Source organism: Haemaphysalis longicornis, unplaced genomic scaffold, assembly GCF_048455015.1.
Source record: "Haemaphysalis longicornis isolate Haplotype H1 unplaced genomic scaffold, Haemaphysalis longicornis Haplotype H1 scaffold_9, whole genome shotgun sequence".
Classification (NCBI taxonomy): domain Eukaryota; kingdom Metazoa; phylum Arthropoda; class Arachnida; order Ixodida; family Ixodidae; genus Haemaphysalis; species Haemaphysalis longicornis.
This window is the reverse complement of record NW_027526460.1, coordinates 36,757,822-36,777,498: the sequence shown is the minus strand read 5'-3', so window position 1 is coordinate 36,777,498 and position 19,677 is coordinate 36,757,822. Positions and strand designations below refer to the sequence as shown.

The 19,677-nt window shown below is 47.6% G+C and overlaps 2 protein-coding genes across 2 annotated transcripts in view; one reads left to right on the top strand and one right to left on the bottom strand.

Moving 5' to 3' along the window:
• Positions 1–7,730: 7,730 nt before the first annotated feature.
• Positions 7,731–19,677, top strand: part of LOC144152669 (uncharacterized) — a 539,910-nt gene continuing 527,963 nt past the window's right edge. The window contains exon 1 of the mRNA XM_077684049.1: positions 7,731–8,309. Within this exon, the coding sequence (XP_077540175.1) occupies positions 8,282–8,309 (28 nt within the window). The 5' untranslated portion in view covers positions 7,731–8,281. The remainder of the gene's footprint in view (positions 8,310–19,677) is intronic.
• Positions 11,591–19,677, bottom strand: part of Ss (aryl hydrocarbon receptor spineless) — a 160,725-nt gene continuing 152,638 nt past the window's right edge. Inside the window, exons 12-13 of the mRNA XM_077683628.1 lie at positions 16,999–17,041; positions 11,591–15,326 (exon numbers count right to left, since the gene is read on the bottom strand). Coding sequence (XP_077539754.1) covers positions 15,313–15,326; positions 16,999–17,041 — 57 coding nt within the window. The 3' untranslated portion in view covers positions 11,591–15,312. The remainder of the gene's footprint in view (positions 15,327–16,998; positions 17,042–19,677) is intronic.

The following is a 19,677-nucleotide window of genomic DNA, read 5'->3' as shown; positions in this document are numbered from 1 at the left end:
CCGGCCGAGGTTTTCTTTCGCTACTGTGCCTCTTGTAAATTTTTCAGTTTTCAAACGATACTTGGGAGCCTCTTTTCATAGCGTTCGAGGCATTTCTGGAACGAGTAAAGCTATTCGGAGTTAGCTTAGAAAATACCCTTTCAAAATCAGTTTTGTTTTCATTTTTGCAACAAACGGGATTTTTGACACGCGTTAGCATCACCTGGGTGTGAAAAAGCGTTGCCATTGAGCGTGACTGCTACTAGAGAAGGCGACATGCCACTGGTAATTACTCTGCATCAGCATTTGTTTTTTGTTATCAGGGCATGAATTGTGAATCAGAAGATAATTTTCAATCGTCAGGTTTGCACTGTAACAGTAATAATCCCTGGAATCGGCTAAAAATATCAAGCAGTGCCTGTTGGCAAAGTTATTTATGAGTTGAGTTTAGGCAGTTTTATTGTCTTTGCACATGTCCTAAGTCGTATAGTAGCTATACTAACCACAGGACCATTCACAAACAGTTTACAACAGTTTTGGCTTCGTTTCTGCACCGCAAAATTCATATTTGGGTCTACTACGCACTTACCCACTTCAAGCCAATCTGCCATTGTTCCTTCAGCGTCCGCTACTGATGTTCAAAAAAAGCATGCTGCTCCTAATTTTACCCCACCCTAACCTGAGTTCTGTAATAAGAACTTCCAATGCAAGTCAAAAGATAACACCCAGTCGCCATATCAGTTCCGACAAGGAGAGAGCTTCAAACCGGCCTTACACACCGCCAGATGTTCGCCGGCCAATTTCGTTTCCATACGAGGGCATCTCCTGAGGTCTAGTGTTGCACCTTAGTAGAACTGTCTATTCAGACAGTCTCCAACAGGTTTAGTATTGTTCCATTTTGAAAATGTTAGGTCGGGCTGCAATGCATTAGATTCGTACTACAGCTACAGTAGGCTCGCGCAACAGCCACTCTGCCTGAGTTCGCAGGGCACAGTTCTAGCGCATCACACCTCATTCCTGCAAGCAAGGCTACAATAGCGAGTCAGATGATAATAGACCGCAAGTTTATGTATGTTTTGAGAGATAGCTGTCGGTAAACGTCAACAAGCATCAACAACCATGGAGTTTCGTTTTCAACTTCATGCAGATTTTTCCGCATGGCGTGCTTGTCCTGAATACTGTGCTGGCCGTAAATGCAAAGCCAGTCATTGACAAGATGTTTTTGCCTCACATGTGGACAAATGGTGCCTCTGGTGATGTCAAACTGCCATATTTATTCCAGGGACACAACCCAAAATGGACCTCTCCCTTTATGTCAATACCGTTACATCATGAAGCGCACGTGCACAACGGGTGGCAGCAGAAATTTATACACCCCCTCAGCACCCCCCCCCCCCTTTCCCTAGAGATTCGACAACCACCAGCAGGGATTTATACGCACCCACCCAACACTCCCGTAGGAGGACTTCGACACCCCTCTCAAAATCGAAATTCAGGATAAACCCATGGACGGCAGAGACAGAGAACGCGTTTTTATTTATGGAGCTTTCGGATCCGTAAAAATGGAGATGACAGAGTACGACATCCGCACCTTGTATTTTATTTTTATTTCACGAAACACAGCGCACTTTCTTGGAACTGATCATTTTGTCTTTTCAACTTTGCCGCTCAGGTCGTATTCTAGATAATCAACCGTTTATTGTCAAGGCTGCAGTCAGTCCAGAGCTCACCACGGTCCCTACCCGGCAAAATCTCGCATTCGTTTTATATACCTATCGCACGGCATGATCAGTCCTCGGACAACCAGCCCGCGTGCTAGCTGCAAGTGAGGCCGAGGATGATCCGTTCTTCCCGCGTCCGTTCCCAAAATCGGTGGTTCTGCACCTTGTTTTTCAGTGCACTGAAGGAGATAAAAACGTACCACAAACGTCATCACCGCAATGTACGTGGTACATACCACGTGCCACAACGCCGGGGCACCGATAAGGCGAACGTACGCAAGTGCGCACGCGAGCGAAACCAAACTTAGCTTTTGCACCACCTCTCAGCTGATATGACCCTCGTTGCACCGCTATGATGTAAAAGAAAAGTGGTGCGGTAACTCCCAGCAGAATGCCAAATGCAATCGTCACAGCAAACCGGCAAACGTTGCAAACGCTCCGTGCATGTGAATGTTTACGGCCGCGCGAGCAATCCAACGTCAGAAGTCAAATTCAGCTCGCTGCTCGTGAGGGTGTACAGGAGGCGATGCCTGAGCATGCGATCTTCGTCTGGCCTCGTTTTGAACAGCCACAGTGGCAGTACTCCCACGATAAGAGGCTATCAAGAAACTTATGCAATAAATGTCAAATTTGTTACAAAAAATTACATTTAAACTGCGAGACTGTGCAACACTGAACTCGAGCTCATTTCGCGAACAAGCGAGATATCACGTGACGGCGGTAATGACGTCTCCCATTGGCGGATCCAGAGGGGGGGTCCGGATGTCCGGACCCCTCCCTTAATTTCTGAATACCCCGAAGAAGATGATACCTCAGGTCGTGAAAAAATCTAGTTGACGATTTCTTCTATTTCTTGAATTTCTGCTTTTCCGAAATATCGGTGAATAAAAAACACTCCTCCTCATAATCATCATAATTATCATCACTGATGGAAGCTGACCCGCCTCTCAGAAAAAACCTGGATCCGCCCCTGACGTCTCCTCATGCGTCTCTCCATGTGTCGTCTGCTCAACTCAGCCCAGAGGAACCCAGCTCTCAAACAATGCTAATCAATGCGCGTCATTTGCGATACCCATGGATGTTCTGGCATATATTGCCACGTGGTAAGTGCGAGCGATCTCCTTACCGTTTTCGCACATCGCCTAAGCGGTAAAGAAATTTTTAATGCGTAAGCATTCTTTTGGGAGTACCCCACCGAATGCGTGATGCGAAAAACGTACCGCCTCGTATCTCCACAAAAATGTGTATTTGCGTCACTTTCTTAAGGCCCTTTCACACTTGTGACGAAAGCGAGTAAAAGCGATAGTATTTCTGTCGCATTAATCTCCCTGCTATAGTTTTTGTCGTTTGGTCTCGACCAATTTTTGTCGCCGCGGCGGAAATCGCGTCGCCTTTTCGCAAGTGTGAACGGGTCTTTACCTTTCATTTCTTCGTCGTATGGCGCGAATTACTTCGACTGGCTTATCTGATGTACCGTGGTTGTGCCTCTTTGTTCGGGTTTGTTTTTTCGTCTAATTGTGCGAATTACGTATTTGCGCATCCAATGTTGCGTTTCCAGTTCATAATTGCGTGAATTTTGTGAAACGGACGCACCTGCTCCTCGAAGCCCCGATTCCTGGCAAGGAATTTATACACACCCCCTTAACACCCGCCCAACCCCCCCCCCCCCCGCCCCCCCCCAAAAAATCGCAATTCTGGATAAAGCCCTGGTTGGCAGAACGCGCCTGCGCCGACGGCTCGACCTGGCCGCGCGGCGCCCTAAAGGAACGATGTGTCATTGGTTCGGACCGTCGCTGGCCGCCTACCTTACAGGTGGGGAGCCTAGCTATCCTAGCGCTGCCATCGCACCTTCTTGTAGTTTTCTGCTCCTCAACCTCCGCAACAATTTCGTGTATTTAATCCTGAGCCCTCCACTACGGCGCGCCTCATCGCCTACGTTGCGTCTGCGCGTTGAACCCTACAATCAATCAATCAATCAACTTTCGTGTACCGTACGGTCAACTGACGAGTGACTCGAGCTAGGCCTTTCGAATATTCAGCGAGTGACAGAACATTTGATTGATTGATTGTAGGGTTTAACGCGCCGACGCAACGCAGGCGATGAGGCGCGCCGTAGTGGAGGGCTCCGGATTAATTTTGACCACCTGGGGATCTTTAACGTGCGCCGAAATCTCGTACACACGGGCATTTTTGCTTTTCGCCTCCATCAGAAAAGCGACCGCCGCGGCCGGGAATCGAACCCGCGACCTCGTGCTCAGCAGCGCAACGCCTTAGCCACTGAGCCACCGCGGCGGGTGAGTGACAGAACAGCCTAAATGAGCCATTCTGAAGGTTGATGCTGTTGCGGCGCGTTTCAAGAATTTTTTTTTTAAGATGCTTTATACCAAGGAAAGCATATTCATTGTTGTTTTCGAGCTCCGCTTAAGCTGAACGCGGTGCCTCAGGCAGCGTATACGCTCCCTGCTCTCGGTTTCTTTGCGTCGCCCGGAGGCAGTGGCGGACGCACGATTTCATGACGAGGGGAAAAAAGGAAAGGTAAAGCATCTATTAAAAAAAGTAAATTACACAGCACCAAAACTGGTGTAAAAAGCCAAAACCAAAAATGAATTCAATAAAAATGTTGCGATGATGTCGTGCTCTACGTAAGTGGCCGCCCGGTTTCCCCAGTGAAATCGCGAAACGGTTCATCGTCATTATGAAAGCACGCATAGCAGCCACATATGGTTAGTGCGTATAGCTTGCGGCGGTGGCACTGAAAGAATTATCGGTAGTGATTATTTCATGATAGTTAGAGTTAGTGGCCTTGCACGCCCGCTGTATAGGCCAGCGTCGGGAGGCCGCAACAAAAGAATACATTGAGTCCGTTCGCCCAGGGCAAACTGATATTTTGAGTTTTAGATGCGACTGCATCTCATTCACTCGCCTTGTCCCTCCATACGGCGTTGTTGTCCGTCCACACCCCTCCCCCTACACTATAAAAAAAAATAGTTAGCGGCGCCCGGTTTCGATCCCATGACCCTGTGGGCGGAACGCGAGGTACATGGTGCTCTTCCCACTAAAAAAAAAAAAAAATATGCGCCACAAAACCGAGACAGAATCAAATGCTACGAACGCGCCTTATATCCTTGACTCATTCAAACTACGTCAAGATGCTACTGATACAACGCATGATGGGGCAATGATTAACACTTGCAATAAAAGAAAAGAAGCTCCCACTTACAGCAACAATGATGGAGTAAAGGTCGTTGCGACAGCGAAGCCCCATGCAAGCATACCACTTAGAGAGATTGACCAAGATTGGCCAATGAAACATAATAATAATCATAAAACATAATCATACGCGTTCCCGACACGTTTCACGCGATTTCAGAATCAATCCAACGGGAACACCAAGTGAACCCCACGATGCGTCGCATCTACACAGGGTTCCCCTCGCGGGGAGGTGGGCGCAATTTTTTTAAAGCAAAGCTTTAAAGCAAAGAAAACGTCAAGAACGATTTTTTGACTGGTCGGCGTCTCGTGTGTTTGAAATGTATTCTCCCGGCCAGACGGGATTCCGTCACTGTCTCGACTTCAAAGCGTTACTACTTTCGTCCAGCGGGTTCGCCCGCGGGTTGCACGGCACCGAACGGCTTTGAGACGTGGTCGGCAATACAGCTAAATCAGAGGCTAACCAAGCGAAACCAAGACGCGACCAAACTAAGCAAAGCTGTTGCTTTGCATATCTAAGGTTAGCTGAGCTGAGCCGCAACCATATTTTTTTCGAGACGCTTGAGCGGCCCATCTCACGGCGAAGGCACGATGCGAGCACTGCAAGCATCGCAGTTTCGCCGCATCCTCAAGGGATAATATAATTGATCAAGGTGAAAATTTATTGCACTTACAAGCAATAAATTTCGTTCGTCTTGGACAGATCCCCCATCCGACCAAAATTGTGGTCTATCTGGCGGCAGGCGGCTATCGTGGATCGCTCGTCGAAGCATTTATTTCGCGTCGCCTAAGCACGTTGGCCATTCATTGTATTTTTAATACTAGTACTCTACCACGTCAAAAAATGACAACATTTCGCAGAAAGAAAATTTCCCTTTCGCAGCAAGAAAGTCAGATAAAACTGCAGTGGTAAGAACAACTTGGCAAATTTCCTCTAAAAATAGGTGGCAAGAAACTTGATAACGCCCTGCAAATATGTACGCAGATCGTAGTTCGTATCGAAGATGAGCCGAATCCTGCTGTTTCACGGATCAAAATGAGCCGAATCCATTTGTCCAAAGGGATTTCGCCTTTGGTTCGACTTGTGAGAGTCGAGACTGTTTTGTAGGGGTTTTCAGAAGTTTCTTGCTTTTCGGAGCTGGCTTGTGATAAATTTCGTTGGCAATTAGGAGATCGGCGAAAGATCTGTCCCCAGATGTCAACGACGAAGTGAACGGAAGAAGAAATGAACGAAATGAAACTGAGAGATGTGAAACAATGATTTCATCTCGTCTCCCCCGTCCCTACGGAGTAACTCTGGTTATATTAATTTTTTTTACTCCAATATTTACCATTTTGGTACTGAACTGAATAGCCACCGCTTACAAACCATGGGCAAATTTCCTCCACCCCTCTGTCTGAGGGTATGAAGCTTGCAGATGGTATAAAGCTTGCTGCAAGCTTATAAGCTCGCTGCAAGCTTATAGGCTCGCTTCAAGCCCATAAGCTTGCAGAACGAGCGGTGAGAATGGTGTGGGGAAACAATGGAAGTTACAAAAGTACACCTAAACATAGAAGTACCAGTGGTACCAGTGCGTATTTCTGTTGGTACTGCGCGCACTATGCTGCACAGCATTGCGGCGTTCTGGGGTAGTCTCGCACGACACTGGCCGATTGGCGCAAGCGACACCCAATTTCTCGAACGTACCCCATGCTTCACGAAACGATTACTACCTACAGCAACAAAAACAAGCCAGGTGCAAATACTGTCAAAAACAAAGCGAAGGCAAATAGCGGTGCATAGCAGTATGTGGCGTCATATAGGAAGACTGATGGTAAACAAGGCTTCGCAGTATCAACACAGCGCACCTGCGCTCTAGGCCAGCCGTACCGCAGTCCGCTGCATGCTGAACAGCGCGCTTGAAGTTCGTTTGAAGACCCGTCCATGTGACCTTATGGCAGACGTCATAAAACACAAGATTTCGCGGGAGAATCAAAATATTAACTTAAATGGATTCATTTCTCAGTGAATAAAGCATCACTTGCAGCCGAAAAAGCGCTGGGCTCACTGTAAAACAACAAATCTTTCGAATGAAACAAACGTATTTTGTCTAGCTGCATGGCCCCTTTAAGATTAAGAAGAAAATATGAGCCGCCTTCTTGTTAGGCGTTTTGGAAATTCGTGGCAAGGCAATGAAGGACTTCCTTACTTCGTGAGTGCCTTCAGACGTGCCCAAGAAAATTATCTTAGGGAAGAATTCGAAAAGAGCTGCTAATGGTGCCAAGAGGACTCACCGGCTCTGCATGTATAGTTCTACTGTTCTTGAAGCCCTGTTGCATATATTTAGTGCCTTTTCCGCCGAAAACTCAATCGCACTATTCTTGAAAGTCCATTTAAATAAAGTTTTCATAAGAATGCCGCATCAAATTGAGTGTTCAAATTAAATATGAGTCAAATACAAACTTATCGTCTCAATATTGTTAAAATGCACCGAATATTTTTTAAATTACTTGTAGCCATAAACTTTCCCTAGCTGGCATGTAAAACATCACATAATAGCTTTGGCAGCGTTGAATTTAGGTTCGGTAACAAATTTCTGCTTTTTTTATCAAATTCGCTGGTGGCAGATATGGTTCATTTCAAAAGAAAAAAATATACGCCTCATTTTTTCTTCGTCCGACGAGAAGATGGTTGCCGTGGTCGGTAATTGTAATGCTGCAATGCTTGCGTTGCGAGCTGCCTGCGCCAACGCCGGCGATAGCGTTTTCTGCCCAACGCCGGTGATACGTGCGCCGCCCGCCGCGCAAAACGCTTCGTCACGTTGGTCTAGAAAGCATCGTCTTCGCTCGCAGACGATGCTTCAGTTCCGTCGCTTCTGGGACGCGTCCCCGTGCTTGGATTCTGGGCTGTTTTGCGTAGTTGCCTGCGTGGAAACGTCGTGTAAATTGTTGGGAACACCTTCCTCGATGGGTGTGCGAGTTGTGCGGATATGTGTAGCAGTGACAGAGACGTGGGTCAGGCCGTTCCCTGTGGCCTAAATGACGACCGCTATCCGTCGGTAACGCTGGGCAGTTTCGGTCGGTATTCGCTGCCTTCTGAACTACGGTGAAGAGAAGTTTTCTTCTGTTTGGAGCCTTTGAAAAGTGACAGCTGTCCCTGTTCACCATTTCTAAACCAGGTGTTGGTGGGCAGGTTGACCGCAAGGAAATTTTTCCGCGTCGGGGGCTGCAGTGCGCGTAAGTTCTGTCTTGGTGTCAGTCACAGTGGTGGTGAAGGAGACTGCAGGTGGGGAGCAACTTAGAACATGTTCTGGAACTTGTGCTTTGACTGACGATGCTGATGATACAAGGAACTTCCAGCGGAAGTTGTGTGCCGCCGGCTGGCTCGAAGGATGGATCAGCACGGTACCAAGATTGCCGGTGAGCTTGGTATTTAAACCGTCAATTTTCCCTGAATGGAAACAGTGTATACTTCGCTCATGGGAAATTAGTAATAGCCACAACCGCTGCGGCAAACGGTTCGAGAAATAGCAAGGTTTTTTTGGCTGACCTTAGTCCACCTTGTTGCGTATCGTGTTCCGTGACTGCGTTTGTGAATCGCCCTAACAAACATCAGCAAATAGCAGTGTCAGCACTTGGTGAGTTTTTGTAATGGCAGTATAGAGCCCTCTGTAGATTATGCGATTCGAAAACTGGCTACTACGCTCGAAAATGGCTCCCGCAAACTCTCCCCGAAACTTCTACATATACAGATATAACTGCTAGCCATAACGGTGGTGACGCCGGGACAATGCGAAGTTGGGCTTTGAGTGCAACGTCGCTGGGCCAGGTGAAGCGCTCCGTGATCGGCGCACAGACGCTTCGTCACTGATGTTCAGACACCCGGTCACTTGGCGGGCCTTCGTTCGGGGGCTGCTCCTTTCACAGCAGCACCTCTTCGCGAACGCGAGCGCTCCTGCACGCGGCTTTTAAAGCCGGTAGTCGTTTTCGGGCTACTTAAACCCAAAGAATTTTGCTGTCTGTCGGTCTGTCTGTCTCTGTCTGTCTGTCTGTCTGTCTCTGTCTGTCTCTGTCTGTCTGTCTGTCTGTATGTTCGAGTGAGTGCGAGTGTTGAGGGTGAGGGTGAGCGTGAGCGCGAGTGAGTGTTTGAGGAAAAATATACTTTTTTAGTGAGTGCGAGTGAGGGGCGTTCAGTTTCGCCGAGGTATACCTATAGACGTACCCAAGCTGCCTTCTTCCCTCCGCCAAGGCTTTCTGACGCGGCTCATTTATTGTGTTCAGGGTTCACTGCAGTACACGAAGATGGTATCAGCAAGCCAACTTTACAAATACCAACTGTTTAGTGGGCTTGACCGCTCTGTACAGAGCTCATCTAAAGTCGATTTCGTTGGTATTCTTTCAGGAGCATTATCAGCAGTCATATCAAAGTATAAAGGCCCCGGGGACATTGTAGACACCCACAATACTCCACGTATCTCCCGTGTGCGTTGCTCAGAATACATTTTTTTCCGTTGAAATGAAGCAGTCTTAGTAAATACCTCCGTAAGACTCAATGTATCCACGTATCCACTACAATACACTCATACACTGCTGTGAAGAAGGTTTTTCAAGCGAAAATAAATCAGCCTTTACCAAATAAGGCTCATATGAACCGGTTGAAGCCTAGACATATTGTTGTCCGCTGCCACGAAAACTGCCCCAGGCTCATCCCCAGGCATTCATTGGCGTAGAATAAATGAACTGCCCTCCGCATACTTATAAAGAGGCCGGCCCGCCTCATTGGTTGCTGGCTTTCCGAGTCAGGAATTTCATTTTCGCATTTCATGCGCTCTTCGACTTTCACGGTGTTTCAAAAACCACGGTTAACACGGCACACTCAAATTGGACCGCATAGGTTAAATTCCTAGCCTTGATTTACCGACCGTAGGGTAAAATTCGCTTTCCTCGGGCCCACTGAATTTAATCAGGTTTGCTGCTGTTGCGTCCCGATAGCCGCGTCCCGATAGACGACTTATTGCAGGCGTGGCGCTTAATAGAGAGGGGAAGTATACGTGGGAACTTGGACGGCGGCTCCCAAAAAGGGCGAGTGACCGGCAACACGAGCGCGGGAGCACGCGCCTTGGCGTTGTCGTCTTGTGGTTATTGGTGCTGGCCACGATACACTAATCCCTCACTAGGAGATGTATGTACAAAGTACAGGAACAGATTGCCGATACTTTACCCAGGCCTGCTGAATCCAAGCCGTGGACGGCGTCTGCATGCTCACTTTCCTCGAGACATCAGGCCTCCGCCGCTTCCGTTAGCTTCCTACTAAATTAATAAAAGCCATTACTATCTTGTTATTTTTTCCAGTTCTCGTAACCTTTCCCTAGACACCAAAGCTCGCCAGGGCCTTATAACGTTGCGTCGTTGTACACCTCTGTAAATAATCATCCTTGTTACCACCACCACCCGAAACGTGTGGTACGCACCTCGAACAGGAATTGCTCATTTTAACTGGTATCAACACGGCAGTTAAACTTGTCACATGGTGGCAGGAGAAGTGAGACGGCCCATAGCTCAAGGTGAAGCGATGTATTTACAAAGCGACTATGACAGCCTGCACACACAAAAAGAAATCCATAGAGGTTCTCTTAACGGAGTCATTGGCTCGCCAGAGAATTGATACCATTCTGAATTTATGATCCTTGCGCGGAGTTTAAGAAGACTCTTTTTTTGTAGAGAGTCGCGGCACTCCTTCAGACGAAGAGTCGAGAAAGTGAATGGAGGACACCATAGCACGCAGTCACTGCAACTTCAAATCCACAACCAAAGGCAGTCCAGTTGACTGTGAATCGAGCAAGCAGAGTCACCGGACTCTTTTTCAGAGAGCCTTATAATCAGTCCATGCATGTATAATGCGAGAAATACGCGTGGCATTTGCATCTTACGCTTTGTCTTCGGCGCTGGCGATACGCATAAGTTCACTTCTTTTATTTCGTGTGTCGATGTAATCCAGGCGTATCACCATACAAATATAGTAATTAGTATGAGGTGTGGTTACTATTTTTTTTTATGAAAGTACAGTCGTTCACTGTCTTAACTGCATTAACGCTTTACCAACTTACCGTCCCCCTCCTGCTCTGGTGTAAGGTAATAGTCACAACGGCTGCATTTCTTTCAAGTTTAAGGGGCCACGGGCCACTTAACACCCTCCACATTTGTTTGAAAAGTTTTTTGTTAGAATTTTGCAGATATATCACGATAAATCCGAATCTGATGTTCCAGCTAAGCCTGTGGACGGCTGTACGTCATAATTAAATCATTTCTTTTTCGTCAATGACTTTGCTCAGCGGGCTTACACCCTAACGAATGACTGACTGCTTTCCTGGTTAACAGCCTGTTACAATGGTCGCGTTCCCAGCCGCGGTGGCCGCTGTTCTGATGGAGTCGAAAAGCGAAAACGTCCATGTGTTCGAAATTTCGGCGCACGTTAAAGATCGCCAGGTGGTCAAAATTAATCCGGAGCCCTCCACTACGGCACGCCTCGTCGCCTGTGTGTAGCGTCGGTGCGTTAAACCCCACAATCATTCAAAAATGGTCGCCATGGCACTAACAAATAATACGTTTCACAAAACAATCGGTGGGTACGTCGGTTGCGGTCTGCGTCTGTACATGCATGGTCGCGGACAATCCACCAAAAAGATACCAAGGTGTTGCAGTATTCTGACAGAGAACTGGCTTTATTCTCAGTCTTAAGGAAAAACTGCTTCGTCTGTCCTAATATAGATACTTTTTGACACACAAGCAAACAACAGAATGCAGTTTTACAAGCCACTTGTATCAACTTTGCTTTACTCCTTCAGAGGCAGTGAGCAACATCTCACTGCGTCCTCTGTCCTTTTTCTTAGGAGTAATTATTTTCTCAAAGTAAAGCACAACACGTTCAGAGTGCACCTGTATAATATGTACATATTTAAATAAATATACACAGTCTCATGTACAAACACAGGCAATGTCTCTTGACACAAGGGCAAGCATACCCTGCTAGCATCCTTCACAGTTACACAATGAGTCACAAGCGTGTGTTCTAAAACAAGCAGTCCCGTATTTAAATCTATGCGCACGTCCCTGTTGGTGGTCTCATTATTGCAGGCCGACAAGTGATGCGAAGCAATGCCGTTGCACAGGAATTGATATTTCATACTGCAATCTTACCCTGGTATTCTAAATTCCTTCCCCCACCCGAGTTTCTAGTGGAGGAGATTCTTGAAATCGATTTCCCCATGCATAAGCATTGCGGATTCCTCCCCTCAGCCGAGTGGAGGGGCCAAATGGAGTGGAGGAGGGACCCAGAATACGGCCCTTAGTTTCGTGTCATGCACAATAATCACTTGTTTATCTCCACTGATTGACTTTACAACGCAAGTGATTTGTGAGCGCAGTGAACCACCGGAAGCCGCATGTGCTGCGCAGATATGTTTACTAAACATTGAAGTAACCTCGCATTAGAACATCGCTAAGCAACCTTGGAGTAGCTTCTCGCAACCTACCTCTACCTCGCCATCTGGCGAGCTCATCTTGCCTCACTTAAATGTACGAGCGTTGTGGTGGCTGCTTGCGCAAAGCGATACCAAGCTTGTTAAACTTCTTTCTGGGCAAGCATTTATTTTTCTGCGAAAATATGGGGGGAAAAGGAATGGGTTTAACAGGATAGTATTGCATGTAACGTGATGGTTGTTCAGAGTATTATGGCACTGATGGCATCTTCAAACTCATGCACGAACTCGAGTCCACGAAGTAGGCATCCGCGGTAAAGCAAACCTTGCCGCGCAAATGATGCAGTTATGTCGCCCCGTGAAAAGTGCCCGAAATGCAAATGATGGTAATATCCTACATGAACGTGTGAGGACACTGGTGACACCGCAGGTAAATGATCCGCACTGCATGCTAACGAACAAGTCACTGAAAGATCCCGAACCATCCACGCGTCAGGCAGGGGATCGTTTTATACTAAACGTTCGTATGCACTCCCGTGACGTGTTTTCTGCTCCTTTTCCCTGATGGTATGACTAGGGGAGAAGTGCACAATTTTATGTTGCCGTCGCTGCTTATGTTAATTTTATCGTTTAGCTTTCTCGGGCCATTCGCCCTGTATTGTTGTGGCTTGCGGCATGCGCGCGGTCGTCTTCCAGCGACTGCGGAAAAGAGAGTCGGGTAAACGGAGGAACTGTTGGTCAAGCAGAGAGTGAAATCAGGATGTTTGTGTGAGAGAGAGCAATGTGCAGTTGGTGTGGTGTCCCCTCGAGAGACGTCTGAACATCCGGAAGCGGCAACCACCTAGGGTCCTACAAAAGAAACCGTGGCATTTCTGCGGGCGCTGCTGTTGCTAGAACGCGCTGGATGCAGGTAGATGAGCGCTTAATTTGTATCCGTTCACATCAAATCGGCGGAACACCGCTCTAGATGCCGTCGTTGTTAGGTCAAATCTGCACGTCGCGCGCTTCTGTGCACACCGCGGTTCTTAAGGGGCGCTGCATGCGCGTTATTTTGTCGGATGGAAGTGGATTGTATTGCAGTAGCAAGCGCTCTGATGTCATGAAGAGATTGGGAGTTACCCACGGTTTAAGCTACATGTGCTAACGTGGGTAGTCTGTCTTGCAACATTCCACGTCGTACGCCACAGAATAGCCCAGCGGCGATTTGTCGTCATTTTTGTTTTTACAACGCTTTTCGAAACACACAGGCTTGAACAGAAATATAAAGTAGTACGGCATTGACTTTGTTGCTTCTTTTTAGTGCATGCCAGCGCTTACAACAATACTATTTGCTTTAGCCGGTCTAATTCATCAGAAAGAAAAACCCCTGGGTCATTATTAGAAAAGGGAGCAAGGCCCCAAATAAGTGCATTCAATGCACTCTAAGGCAATTTCATTGTTCGCTTCACCACAGTACGCTGCATTGCCCAATTCATCCTGCCTGCAAAACAAAAATAAAATTCGTCGGATTAGAGCAATGTGTATGCAATTTGAGTAAAAAATGTGATATGCGCAGCGCCACTGCGCAATACCGAACGCCATGCTTGCACTGCGGGATGCCACAACGCAGAGAGAAGTCACCGTATGCTCGACATCGCCATTTGTCGAGGCTTTATTGTTAGCTGCGTGGATTATTAAATCCAGTGCATAGTGGTGAAGCTGAATTTTAGGATTGTTTTAGAGTGGGGATTCAGAACTCAAACCATCACAACAAGAACTGTAGCTGTGACTCAGCGACATCCTACTCTGGAACTTTGTTACGTAGAACAGACTACTCAACTCTTTGCTTGGCTAATGATAATTAGTAGCTCGCGGAGTAGGTGTCCTTTCTGCAGGGGTACTATCCTAGTGTCGTTAAGTAGCCACCTTTTGGAGAGCAGTCACGATTGACTTTTAGTTTCGTAACGAAGGCTGGGAGCCAGTATGATAAATGCTTTCTGGTTCCAATCTGATCATATTGTGGGGTAGAGTCAATATCAAGCCCATAGAGCCCCCCACCATCGTGCTTTATACGATTTCGAAAAGGAAAGTAAGCAAGTCGACTGTGGAAGCATCGTTAACTCAGCGCCTTCGCCGCTTTGGGACACACTGCAGTGCTCCGCACGAGCGTTTCTAGTATTGTGGCTTTTAGATATACTGCCACTCCGTGCAGCACAAGTTTTGTAATAGTTTTGAACTTGAGCTCACTAATAGTGTTCTCCTGAAAAAAGAAAGAATAGCTCGTCAGACGGTGACACAGAGAAACGACACTAATATTTGCGCTGACGCGCCCAATTGGTAATCCGAGTCAAATATAAAAAAGCCAAACTTTGCACTCTGCTCTAGCAGGGCTAATGATTTGAAAGCGCTCAGAGGTACCAAAAAAAAAAAAAAAAACTTCCCCTGTTCTTTCTCTACGGCATTACGATTCTAACAAAAAAAGATCGTGACACACAGGATAGTCGGAATTAAAGATCGGTAAGCAGTGGGGCAAAGGCTTGTGGTAGCGTTCCTCACTCACATTCCACATCTCGGGTCTCAGTTCGCAGTTCGTGCAGACTCTTCGCCATTAACGTCATCGAAAGTTTCGCGCAGCCGAGACAGTAACAAAAGGGTCACATTCACAAACACAGGCACACATAATGATGTTACTTAGTCTGTCTATAATGTCAATCCACCGGTCGAAACTGCTTGTCCGTTTTTCTGTCTTTGGAGGCCCGTTGCACAAGACACACGCTCGCGCACAGTCGCTTAGTTCACTCAGTTCACTGCGCAGTGTATTCGATGTCGGGGGCCGTCGTGCAAGTGTCCATCCCGGCAGAGGCCGTGCTGTGGAGCCACGAAGTGCCTTTGGGAGCCTTGTTGGTTTCGATGACGCCGTCGCCTGTACAGCCACGCACTCGCGTTATTCACGCCAACGTCCACGTCTAACCCAGGGCAGCTAAAAAAGGAGAGAAAACACAAAGCGTACTTGTAAATTAGCTGATATCACTTCATTTTACCACTCTGCTTGCAACGCTAAAGAAATGGTGAACGTTTTTACTGATGAGGCTTGCCTCGCCCGGCTCCCGTTTGGTACTCCCTTCAGTCTAAAGAACACGCGAACGTGACACCAAGAAACAACGATTGGCACAGGAAAAACCAACTACCCCTCTGTCGAAACAACAACGAAGGGGGAACGCGAAGCTTTCCAATATCAAAAGCAAAATCAAAACCAACCCATAAGCGAATGGACCCTACTTTTTTGGTCTTCATCGTTAGACGGAGGGGTGCACTTTCTGTCTAATTTTTTGCGTCCATGCACCCCTCTCCAAATCCAAAATGCTTCGACCGCGCCGTAATGACGCAATCGGATAGACGTCGGATTCATAGCGCGAGGGACCCAGATTCGATCCCGACCACGGGAAGCGTTTTAATTTTTCTTCACTTCACCAACGATCATCATCATCGTCAGAGAAAGTTGGCTTTCTTTCAGTGCGTTTTGGGTGGACTACAGACGACACGAGTGAGGCGCGGAAAGCTTCGCTTAATAGCTTCAGCTCTTATGTTTCGTTTCCGTTCACAAGGCATTTCGCTTGGGGATTCTGACAGTAAACAGGTAAAAATATAAAGTGGTGGTCGAGTCACGAATGGCCTGCATGCATTCTGCTGGTAGGGCTTACCAGCTTAGTGCCGATCTTTTGAGTTGGGAAATTAACTAGCACATCCATGTGAAATAAGTTTGTGTGCTAGTATAATTCTTACACCACAATACAATCATGGTGATTGAGAATGCCGACGAATATAAGGATAGTATGGTTTTTAAGCCCATTAAAGGCCAACTGCACTCAGATTTCACCTCGACCAAATTTATTTTTAATGCGTAGTAAGTACCCCCAAATCAGCTGGGACACAAGTGGTAGCCCCGTGAAACGCCTCGTTAATCAGTTAGAAGCGTTTAAAAAAGCTCCACCGCAGACCACGCTGCACCTGCCGGCGGAGCGCGTAAACAGCCATGACACGCCCATGACGTTCCAGCCGACAAGAGCTTCTTCCTCTGGCCAGCCACGCCGCTGGAGAACCGGTCGAGCTCTGCTGCCCCGTGCGCGCGTAGAGCTTGCGCGCAGACTTTCTCCCGAGCTGGTGACCGTCCGGCCGCTCGCTGGCCAGCTGTAACTTCACTGCAATGGCCGTGCTCTCCTCGGTTTCGGTTTCAAAATCGCCGATTTTTGCAGGCCGCTTGCGGCGACCACGCGCGTATTTCAGCTGTTGTATTTTGCATGTTGCTTTCTTTTTAAGCAGACTATACGAAAATAGGGTTTTTAAGAAGTCGAAATTTTGAGTGCAGTTGGCCTTTAAAATGTTTCTATTGCCATAAAAAGGTGCGAAGCATCTGGGGAGCTCTTTTCGTATTTGGCAGTTTACGGTGGAGTAGAAGCTATGAGCATCTTGGGAAAATGCTCAAACTATATACCTTGCACTTGGAACAGTTATGGGATCTATGCATGCATAGTTTGTGTCCGTAGATAAATTATTTTAGAAATAAGATAACAACAAAGAGCTGTCGAGTTGTATTCCTCTTACAGCTGGAACAGGCCAACAATTGGCGGGAAAAAATGGCGCGGTATACTTACGCAAGTGCGGCCTCCAAGGAGCCATGGCATCCATTTGCCATCCCTGGAAAGAGAGACAATTTAAACATCACTAAGGCATGGCGAAGAAAGGGCAACAAGCGTTTGCCTTTGTGAAGTGAAAATTTTGGAGCTTGCTTGTATGCTTATCTCAATACAAAAAAGATTCGTTCAACTGTATATGCAGTGCCCGCTGCTTGCTAAGTTTACAAGGTGCGTTTGGTGGCTCAAACATATTAAAAAAGTAATGTTTTAAAGGTATCTAAAATGTTGCCATTGATTGCCGAAATCACCTGTACTGCTGAGCCTACTTAGAGCCGTTCACCGAAGACAGTGGTTAAATTAATGTCTGAAGTGGGGCCGGTTGGTTCATTATGAACTGAAGCAAAACAGCGCGAAAAAACGAAGGACGAGGGATAATACAGAGCGCATAGCTCCAAACACCTGGGGTGGTATTCTCGTAACTGTCCCTTTCGAAAACGTCCCTTTTGCGTCCCTTTCATCGTGACGTACTTCCGGTTAAGCAGTGGGCCTTTTATTCAAATAGCGTAACTGTTCTTGCAAACGCATTTTAAAGAACTGAAACCGTATCAGAGTATCTTTTATGTGTTTATTGTTCCGCGAGCGAACCGCGAGGAAAAATCGTCTGCTCCAAATCGTCTGCTCCGAGTAGCCACGGGTCATAGCTCCGCCGTATTTGCATGGCGTCACATCCGGGTGTTCGCTTTTAGCCAATCAGGGCTCGCTCAAAAGAACACTTTTGAAAGGGACACAAAAGGGACAAAACACGGGAATACCGCCCCTGTCCTCTTTTTGGAGGCAAATGTGCTGATGTCAGGCGCGCAGCAACAGACGACGAAGCAGCGATGCATTCGTTCATTTCTGGGACGCTTCGCGGGCCATTGTTCTAAACAGCACCCGTAAAACATACGAGAGTCGTTTAAGAAGTTTAGTAAACTTGCGTGACATGCCGCCACGATCATTGTGGTGGCGTCGTTGCTGGCAAAAGCGTTTTAGGAATTTAACTCAGAAAAGTTTTTATTAATAGGCGCGTAATCTTCGCCCAGCATGCCCTTGAGGGAGTATATCAGCACTTGTCACGAAAATGTAGACGAGCGAGATTTGGGCATTGATAAAGACATTTCTACTGCGCTAGCGGTGCCATTTATCTAAAACCCGGCTGCCTTGGTTGTCTGTGTGAAGCGTCGCCGAAAGTGGAGAAATGGACGGCGTGGCGAGGAGGGTGGAGGTAGAGGTGTGGTGAGAGGGAAGAATAAAGATGAACTTAATTTAGTTCTACACAAATCTGCCGCACAGCCTAATCTCATTGCTGTCGCTGACCCCACCGCATCTTTCGGAATTATCTTCTGTGAAACAGGGTGGCCAGCTTGCAGCAATTCCTATGCTGAACTGCGAGCAGCTGCATAGACAAGGATTTGCTAAAACGTTGTGCAGCTGAGCTTAAGGACTCCGGTGCATGTTAAAGATCCCCAGGTGGTTAAAGTTAATCAGGAGCCCTCCACTATGGTTGCCCTGGTGCAGCTTCGGCGCGTTAAACCCCCACAATCAGTATCAATGCACGGACAAGGACTACAACGAAGCGACAACATGACTGACGTCGTAATTATTACTGACGGCAGGAAATAAGACGCGGAGAAGGAGCTCAACGAAGACAAGTGGATGCGCTCTTCCCCCCGTTCGAGGAAACTGCGCTAAGTGGCCTGGGGAAAATGTACTCAGTGCTGCGTAGGAGCTGTTACCAATCGACTGTGTGTGTGTGCGTGGGTTGGTATGGTGCGCGGGCTTTGACAGCGAATAGCGCGGTAAGATACTTTCCCACACAGCATTGGCATTAGGAGGAGAACACCACTTGCTTCGACCATGCGAATTCGAAAACACGGCGCGGCAAGAACTCTCTCGAACGGCCGTTGACGACAGCGGCGACTGACTCATTGCCTCTCCGGCTCTGCAAGAGTGCTTTTTTTTAATGTGTGTTTGAGTCTGGCGTCCATTGGACGCCTCCTTTTCCCTTCCACTTATCAGCATACGATGGCTCCTATCACGGTACCTGTGGAGAGCGTTTTGTATATTTGTAGTTTTTGGTGCAGTGCGTAATGCGCTGGAAGGCTGTGAACCGTTGGGGCTCCTCGCTATAAAAATGGGTTTTCGACGAGCACCCATCAGTTAGTATACCGGACTCGACTGAGAGCGTTGCTCTCCCCGTTCGGCTGCCATGCTGCAAGCACGCCAGGGTGCCGCTCCTGTGTCATCGCTGCTCTCTCCTCGCCACGCTCTTGGCTCTGCATTGTCGAGACGGAGGCAACTCCCCTGCAAGCCGCTCGTTCACTACGCTACCAAGGCATTCACGGAGGTCGGTTCTGCGACGCCTTCGCCAATGTAACAGCGTGCAGAAGAGGAACGACTCTTGAGGCGCATAGGCACCGGACCGTTGGTAAGCCTACGCAATCGGAAGAACTCCGAGAGCGTCAGACTCCGAAGGCAATGAAGGCGACGACGAAACACAAAACCGACCGACCCACACACGCCGTTCATCTGTACGTACTTGAGTTGGTCACGATGCTAATGAGTAATGACTCAGTCAACAGGTAAAGCCCCTTCCTTGATACTAAAACGTCAGAGCATCAGTCATAAACGCTTACGATTTATAAGTCTGCCGCAGGA